Raw genomic sequence first — 10233 nt, forward strand, 5'->3', positions numbered from 1 at the left:
ATATGACTCTACTGGGGCGGACTATTGTTTTATATGTAGATGTTTTTATGGGTAATATGACTCTACTGGGGCGGACTATTGTTTTATATGTAGATGTTTTTATGGGTAATATGACTCTACTGGGGCGGACTATTGTTTTATATGTAGATGTTTTTAAGGGTAATATGACTCTACTGGGGCGGACTATTGCTTTATATGTAGATGGTTTTATGGGTAATATGACTCTACTGGGGCGGACTATTGTTTTATATGTAGATGTTTTTAAGGGTAATATGACTCTACTGGGGCGGACTATTGCTTTATATGTAGATGTTTTTAAGGTCTCATTAACACGTTTGTCTATGTACTCAGGTAAGGCTGTTGTGACCAGGACCACTGTGTTGGAGGTGAAATCCTCTGGAGGAGGAGTGGGGACGGGAGGAAGCTCCATGTTGATGCATTCCACTAGCTCCACCTCCAGCAGTTCTGGGGGCGGGGCAAAAATGCTGTCATCAGGAGGCGCCGCGATGGTGTCCGGCGGGGGACCGGCCATGATGTCATCAGGAAGCCCCGCAATGGTGTCTGGCGGCGGATCAGCCACGGCACCATCAGGAGGAGGCACGTACCCATCAGCAGGAGGCACGGCCCCATCAGCAGGAGGCACGGCGCCATCAGGAGGAGGCACGGCGCCATCAGTAGGAGGCACGGCGCCATCAGTAGGAGGCACGGCGCCATCAGCAGGAGGCACGGCCCCATCAGCAGGAGGCACGGCCCCATCAGCAGGAGGCAGGGTCCCATCAGCAGGAGGCACGGTCCCATCAGCAGGAGGCACGGCCCCATCAGCAGGAGGCACGGCCCCATCAGCAGGAGGCACGGCCCCATCAGCAGGAGGCACGGCCCCATCAGGAGGAGGCACGGCCCCATCAGGAGGAGGCACGGCGCCATCAGGAGGAGGCACGGCGCCATCAGGAGGAGGCACGGCGCCATCAGCAGGTGGCACGGCGCCATCAGGAGGAGGCACGGCCCCATCAGGAGGAGGCACGGCGCCATCAGGAGGAGGCACGGCGCCATCAGGAGGAGGCACGGCGCCATCAGCAGGTGGCACGGCGCCATCAGCAGGCGGCACGGCGCCATCAGCAGGAGGCACGGCGCCATCAGCAGGAGGCACGATGCCATCAGCAGGAGGCACGGCGCCATCAGCAAGCGGCACGGCCCCATCAACAGGAGGCACGGCGCCATCAGCAGGAGGCACGGCGCCATCAGCAGGAGGCACGTTGCCATCAGCAGGAGGCACGGTCCCATCAGCAGGAGGCACGGTGCCATCAGCAGGAGGCACCGCCCCATCAGCAGGTGGCACGGCCCCATCAGCTGGAGGCACGGCGCCATCAGCAGGAGGCACGGCGCCATCAGCTGGAGGCACAGCCCCATCAGTAGGAGGCACGGCGCCATCAGCTGGAGGCACAGCCCCATCAGTAGGAGGCACGGCGCCATCAGCTGGAGGCACGGCCCCATCAGTAGGAGGCACGGCGCCATCAGCTGGAGGCACAGCCCCATCAGTAGGAGGCACGGCGCCATCAGCAGGAGGCACGGCGCCATCAGCTGGAGGCACAGCCCCATCAGCAGGAGGCACGGCGCCATCAGCAGGAGGCACGACGCCATCAGCAGGAGGCACGGCGCCATCAGCAGGAGGCACGGCGCCATCAGCAGGAGGCGTCGCAATGGTGTCCGGTGGGGGACCAGCGCTGATGTCATCAGGAGGCGTCGCGATAGTGTCCGGTGGGGGACCAGCTCTGATGTCATCAGGAGGCGTCACAATGGTGTCCGGTGGGGACCAGCTCTGATGTCATCAGGAGGCGTCGCAATGGTGTCCGGTGGGGACCAGCTCTGATGTCATCAGGAGGCGTCGCGATAGTGTCCGGTGGGGGACCAGCTCTGATGTCATCAGGAGGCGTCGCGATAGTGTCCGGTGGGGATGCAGCTCTGATGTCATCAGGAGGCGTCGCAATGGTGTCCGGTGGGGGATCAGCTCTGATGTCATCAGGAGGTGCTGCGATGTCAGGCGGGGGCCCAGCCATGGTGGGAGGTACAGCCACGGTGTCATCGGAAGGTGGCACTGTGTCCGGCGGAGGTTCCATGATGATGTCATCGGGCGGGGGCATGACCGTGTCCGGTAGCAACTCGTCTTCCACCAGCGTGTTGACCAGCTCCACCATGGAAGGTGAACATAGAGATATAATAACTAGACCAGCTCCACCATGGAAGGTGAACATAGAGATATAATAACTAGACCAGCTCCACCATGGAAGGTGAACATAGAGATATAATAACTAGACCAGCTCCACCATGGAAGGTAAACATAGAGATATAATAACTAGACCAGCTCCACCATGGAAGGTAAACATAGAGATATAATATCTAGACCAGCTCCAACATGGAAGGTGAACATAGAGATATAATAACTAGACCAGCTCCACCATGGAAGGTGAACATAGATATGTAATAACTAGACAAGCTCCACCATGGAAGGTGGACATAGAGATATAATAACTAGACCAGCTCCAACATGGAAGGTGAACATAGAGATATAATAACTAGACCAGCTCCACCATGGAAGGTGAGGATAGAGATATTACAACATTGAAAAAAAAAGATTTTGCTACTCAATGTCTCTCTCTCCATCTCTCTCTCTCTCTTCCAGGTAAAGTCTCTACTGGTGATATTACCATAGTTCCCATATAGTGATTCCCTTCTCTGATTCACGTCACAACACTCTGCAGGACCACGGAACCCCCTACCCCCACAACACACACACACACACACAGACACACACGACGTGTAGCCTCTCTCTACTACTAACACACAGCTCACCTGGCAGAACACACACAGTCCACATTCTGACCTGAACATCATGACGTGTAGCCTCTCTCTACTACTAACACACAGCTCACCTGGCAGAACACACACAGTCCACATTCTGACCTGAACATCATGACGTGTAGCCTCTCTCTACTACTAACACACAGCTCACCTGGCAGAACACACACAGTCCACATTCTGACCTGAACATCATGACGTGTAGCCTCTCTCTACTACTAACACACAGCTCACCTGGCAGAACACACACAGTCCACATTCTGACCTGAACATCATGACGTGTAGCCTCTCTCTACTACTAACACACAGCTCACCTGGCAGAACACACACAGTCCACATTCTGACCTGAACATCATGACGTGTAGCCTCTCTCTACTACTAACACACAGCTCACCTGGCAGAACACACACAGTCCACATTCTGACCTGAACATCATGACGTGTAGCCTCTCTCTACTACTAACACACAGCTCACCTGGCAGAACACACACAGTCCACATTCTGACCTGAACATCATGACGTGTAGCCTCTCTCTACTACTAACACACAGCTCACCTGGCAGAACACACACAGTCCACATTCTGACCTGAACATCATGACGTGTGGCCTCTCTCTACTACTAACACACAGCTCACCTGGCAGAACACACACAGTCCACATTCTGACCTGAACATCATGACGTGTGGCCTCTCTCTACTACTAACACACAGCTCACCTGGCAGAACACACACAGTCCACATTCTGACCTGAACATCATGACGTGTGGCCTCTCTCTACTACTAACACACAGCTCACCTGGCAGAACACACACAGTCCACATTCTGACCTGAACATCATGACGTGTGGCCTCTCTCTACTACTAACACACAGCTCACCTGGCAGAACACACACAGTCCACATTCTGACCTGAACATCATGACGTGTGGCCTCTCTCTACTACTAACACACAGCTCACCTGGCAGAACACAGCTCACAGTCCACATTCTGACCTGAACATCATGACGTGTGGCCTCTCTCTACTACTAACACACAGCTCACCTGGCAGAACACACACAGTCCACATTCTGACCTGAACATCATGACGTGTGGCCTCTCTCTACTACTAACACACAGCTCACCTGGCAGAACACACACAGTCCACATTCTGACCTGAACATCATGACGTGTAGCCTCTCTCTACTACTAACACACAGCTCACCTGGCAGAACACACACAGTCCACATTCTGACCTGAACATCATGACGTGTGGCCTCTCTCTACTACTAACACACAGCTCACCTGGCAGAACACACACAGTCCACATTCTGACCTGAACATCATGACGTGTAGCCTCTCTCTACTACTAACACACAGCTCACCTGGCAGAACACACACAGTCCACATTCTGACCTGAACATCATGACGTGTAGCCTCTCTCTACTACTAACACACAGCTCACCTGGCAGAACACACACAGTCCACATTCTGACCTGAACATCATGACGTGTGGCCTCTCTCTACTACTAACACACAGCTCACCTGGCAGAACACACACAGTCCACATTCTGACCTGAACATCATGACGTGTGGCCTCTCTCTACTACTAACACACAGCTCACCTGGCAGAACACACACAGTCCACATTCTGACCTGAACATCATGACGTGTGGCCTCTCTCTACTACTAACACACAGCTCACCTGGCAGAACACACACAGTCCACATTCTGACCTGAACATCATGACGTGTAGCCTCTCTCTACTACTAACACACAGCTCACCTGGCAGAACACACACAGTCCACATTCTGACCTGAACATCATGACGTGTAGCCTCTCTCTACTACTAACACACAGCTCACCTGGCAGAACACACACAGTCCACATTCTGACCTGAACATCATGACGTGTAGCCTCTCTCTACTACTAACACACAGCTCACCTGGCAGAACACACACAGTCCACATTCTGACCTGAACATCATGACGTGTCGCCTCTCTCTACTACTAACACACAGCTCACCTGGCAGAACACACACAGTCCACATTCTGACCTGAACATCATGACGTGTAGCCTCTCTCTACTACTAACACACAGCTCACCTGGCAGAACACACACAGTCCACATTCTGACCTGAACATCATGACGTGTAGCCTCTCTCTACTACTAACACACAGCTCACCTGGCAGAACACACACAGTCCACATTCTGACCTGAACATCATGACGTGTAGCCTCTCTCTACTACTAACACACAGCTCACCTGGCAGAACACACACAGTCCACATTCTGACCTGAACATCATGACGTGTCGCCTCTCTCTACTACTAACACACAGCTCACCTGGCAGAACACACACAGTCCACATTCTGACCTGAACATCATGACGTGTGGCAGCCTCTCTCTACTACTACTACTAACACAGCTCACCTGGCAGAACACACACAGTCCACATTCTGACCTGAACATCATGACGTGTCGCCTCTCTCTACTACTAACACACAGCTCACCTGGCAGAACACACACAGTCCACATTCTGACCTGAACATCATGACGTGTCGCCTCTCTCTACTACTAACACACAGCTCACCTGGCAGAACACACACAGTCCACATTCTGACCTGAACATCATGACGTGTAGCCTCTCTCTACTACTAACACACAGCTCACCTGGCAGAACACACACAGTCCACATTCTGACCTGAACATCATGACGTGTAGCCTCTCTCTACTACTAACACACAGCTCACCTGGCAGAACACACACAGTCCACATTCTGACCTGAACATCATGACGTGTAGCCTCTCTCTACTACTAACACACAGCTCACCTGGCAGAACACACACAGTCCACATTCTGACCTGAACATCATGACGTGTCGCCTCTCTCTACTACTAACACACAGCTCACCTGGCAGAACACACACAGTCCACATTCTGACCTGAACATCATGACGTGTCGCCTCTCTCTACTACTAACACACAGCTCACCTGGCAGAACACACACAGTCCACATTCTGACCTGAACATCATGACGTGTCGCCTCTCTCTACTACTAACACACAGCTCACCTGGCAGAACACACACAGTCCACATTCTGACCTGAACATCATGACGTGTCGCCTCTCTCTACTACTAACACACAGCTCACCTGGCAGAACACACACAGTCCACATTCTGACCTGAACATCATGACGTGTCGCCTCTCTCTACTACTAACACACAGCTCACCTGGCAGAACACACACAGTCCACATTCTGACCTGAACATCATGACGTGTAGCCTCTCTACTACTAACACACAGCTCACCTGGCAGAACACACACAGTCCACATTCTGACCTGAACATCATGACGTGTAGCCTCTCTCTACTACTAACACACAGCTCACCTGGCAGAACACACACAGTCCACATTCTGACCTGAACATCATGACGTGTAGCCTCTCTCTACTACTAACACACAGCTCACCTGGCAGAACACACACAGTCCACATTCTGACCTGAACATCATGACGTGTAGCCTCTCTCTACTACTAACACACAGCTCACCTGGCAGAACACACACAGTCCACATTCTGACCTGAACATCATGACGTGTGGCCTCTCTCTACTACTAACACACAGCTCACCTGGCAGAACACACACAGTCCACATTCTGACCTGAACATCATGACGTGTAGCCTCTCTCTACTACTAACACACAGCTCACCTGGCAGAACACACACAGTCCACATTCTGACCTGAACATCATGACGTGTAGCCTCTCTCTACTACTAACACACAGCTCACCTGGCAGAACACACACAGTCCACATTCTGACCTGAACATCATGACGTGTAGCCTCTCTCTACTACTAACACACAGCTCACCTGGCAGAACACACACAGTCCACATTCTGACCTGAACATCATGACGTGTAGCCTCTCTCTACTACTAACACACAGCTCACCTGGCAGAACACACACAGTCCACATTCTGACCTGAACATCATGACGTGTAGCCTCTCTCTACTACTAACACACAGCTCACCTGGCAGAACACACACAGTCCACATTCTGACCTGAACATCATGACGTGTAGCCTCTCTACTACTAACACACAGCTCACCTGGCAGAACACACACAGTCCACATTCTGACCTGAACATCATGACGTGTAGCCTCTCTCTACTACTAACACACAGCTCACCTGGCAGAACACACACAGTCCACATTCTGACCTGAACATCATGACGTGTAGCCTCTCTCTACTACTAACACACAGCTCACCTGGCAGAACACACACAGTCCACATTCTGACCTGAACATCATGACGTGTAGCCTCTCTCTACTACTAACACACAGCTCACCTGGCAGAACACACACAGTCCACATTCTGACCTGAACATCATGACGTGTAGCTCTCTCTACTACTAACACACAGCTCACCTGGCAGAACACACACAGTCCACATTCTGACCTGAACATCATGACGTGTAGCCTCTCTCTACTACTAACACACAGCTCACCTGGCAGAACACACACAGTCCACATTCTGACCTGAACATCATGACGTGTAGCCTCTCTCTACTACTAACACACAGCTCACCTGGCAGAACACACACAGTCCACATTCTGACCTGAACATCATGACGTGTAGCCTCTCTCTACTACTAACACACAGCTCACCTGGCAGAACACACACAGTCCACATTCTGACCTGAACATCATGACGTGTAGCCTCTCTCTACTACTAACACACAGCTCACCTGGCAGAACACACACAGTCCACATTCTGACCTGAACATCATGACGTGTAGCCTCTCTCTACTACTAACACACAGCTCACCTGGCAGAACACACACAGTCCACATTCTGACCTGAACATCATGACGTGTAGCCTCTCTCTACTACTAACACACAGCTCACCTGGCAGAACACACACAGTCCACATTCTGACCTGAACATCATGACGTGTGGCCTCTCTCTACTACTAACACACAGCTCACCTGGCAGAACACACACAGTCCACATTCTGACCTGAACATCATGACGTGTGGCCTCTCTCTACTACTAACACACAGCTCACCTGGCAGAACACACACAGTCCACATTCTGACCTGAACATCATGACGTGTAGCCTCTCTCTACTACTAACACACAGCTCACCTGGCAGAACACACACAGTCCACATTCTGACCTGAACATCATGACGTGTAGCCTCTCTCTACTACTAACACACAGCTCACCTGGCAGAACACACACAGTCCACATTCTGACCTGAACATCATGACGTGTAGCCTCTCTCTACTACTAACACACAGCTCACCTGGCAGAACACACACAGTCCACATTCTGACCTGAACATCATGACGTGTAGCCTCTCTCTACTACTAACACACAGCTCACCTGGCAGAACACACACAGTCCACATTCTGACCTGAACATCATGACGTGTGGCCTCTCTCTACTACTAACACACAGCTCACCTGGCAGAACACACACAGTCCACATTCTGACCTGAACATCATGACGTGTAGCCTCTCTCTACTACTAACACACAGCTCACCTGGCAGAACACACACAGTCCACATTCTGACCTGAACATCATGACGTGTCGCCTCTCTCTACTACTAACACACAGCTCACCTGGCAGAACACACACAGTCCACATTCTGACCTGAACATCATGACGTGTAGCCTCTCTCTACTACTAACACACAGCTCACCTGGCAGAACACACACAGTCCACATTCTGACCTGAACATCATGACGTGTGGCCTCTCTCTACTACTAACACACAGCTCACCTGGCAGAACACACACAGTCCACATTCTGACCTGAACATCATGACGTGTGGCCTCTCTCTACTACTAACACACAGCTCACCTGGCAGAACACACACAGTCCACATTCTGACCTGAACATCATGACGTGTCGCCTCTCTCTACTACTAACACACAGCTCACCTGGCAGAACACACACAGTCCACATTCTGACCTGAACATCATGACGTGTCGCCTCTCTCTCTTCTGTTTTATTTAAATTACATTTGACGTTTCCATTCATAATAAAACCTGACCCTACAATGAGATGTTGTTTTTCTTTGTGTTTTACTGAGTGTTTCATTATTAAAGATGACGCTGCATTGATCGTGTGTTAAATCAAAGCGTTGGACTAGTAACCGGAAGGTTGCAAGTTCAAACCCCTGAGCTGACAAAGTACAAATCTGTCGTTCTGCCCCTGAACAGGCAGTTAACCCACTGTTCCTAGGCCGTCATTGTAAATAAGAATTTGTTCTTAACTGACTTGCCTGGTTAAATAAAGGTTAAATAAATATATATATTTTTAAAGGATTATGATCTATGATACATGTTGTCTTTTAGATTAGAATCAATGGGATTCAATGGGCAGGGGAACCTGATCCTAGATCAGCACTCTGACAACCTTCATGAATACCAGGGGGCAGGGGAACCTGATCCTAGATCAGCACTCTGACAACCTTCATGAATACCAGGGGGCAGGGGAACCTGATCCTAGATCAGCACTCTGACAACCTTCATGAATACCAGGGGCAGGGGAACCTGATCCTAGATCAGCACTCTGACAACCTTCATGAATACCAGGGGCAGGGGAACCTGATCCTAGATCAGCACTCTGACAACCTTCATGAATACCAGGGGGCAGGGGAACCTGATCCTAGATCAGCACTCTGACAACCTTCATGAATACCAGGGGGCAGGGGAACCTGATCCTAGATCAGCACTCTGACAAACTTCATGAATACCAGGGGGCAGGGGAACCTGATCCTAGATCAGCACTCTGACAACCTTCATGAATACCAGGGGCAGGGGAACCTGATCCTAGATCAGCACTCCGACAACCTTCATGAATACCAGGGGGCAGGGGAACCTGATCCTAGATCAGCACTCTGACAACCTTCATGAATACCAGGGGCAGGGGAACCTGATCCTAGATCAGCACTCTGACAACCTTCATGAATACCAGGGGGCAGGTGAACCTGATCCTAGATCAGCACTCTGACACACTTCATGAATACCAGGGGCAGGGGAACCTGATCCTAGATCAGCACTCTGACAACCTTCATGAATACCAGGGGCAGGGGAACCTGATCCTAGATCAGCACTCTGACAACCTTCATGAATACCAGGGGGCAGGGGAACCTCATCCTAGATCAGCACTCTGACACACTTCATGAATACCAGGGGCAGGGGAACCTGATCCTAGATCAGCACTCTGACACACTTCATGAATACCAGGGGCAGGGGAACCTGATCCTAGATCAGCACTCTGACAACCTTCATGAATACCAGGGGGCAGGGGAACCTGATCCTAGATCAGCACTCTGACAACCTTCATGAATACCAGGGGGCAGGGAACCTGATCCTAGATCAGCACTCTGACACACT

At 51.2% G+C, this 10233-nt stretch overlaps 1 protein-coding gene across 1 annotated transcript; it reads left to right on the plus strand.

Annotated features, from left to right (window-relative positions):
* The first annotated feature begins 201 nt into the window (after window positions 1–201).
* LOC121846088 lies at window positions 202–2875 on the plus strand. The gene is made up of 3 exons (XM_042318875.1): window positions 202–213; window positions 449–2197; window positions 2678–2875. Exons 1-2 carry the CDS (start codon window positions 202–204, stop codon window positions 1865–1867), a joined length of 1431 nt encoding a protein of 476 aa, XP_042174809.1. The 3' UTR covers window positions 1868–2197; window positions 2678–2875.
* The last annotated feature ends 7358 nt before the right edge of the window (window positions 2876–10233 follow it).

This window comes from Oncorhynchus tshawytscha, unplaced genomic scaffold (assembly GCF_018296145.1).
Source record: "Oncorhynchus tshawytscha isolate Ot180627B unplaced genomic scaffold, Otsh_v2.0 Un_contig_447_pilon_pilon, whole genome shotgun sequence".
In the NCBI taxonomy this organism is placed as follows: Eukaryota; Metazoa; Chordata; class Actinopteri; order Salmoniformes; family Salmonidae; genus Oncorhynchus; species Oncorhynchus tshawytscha.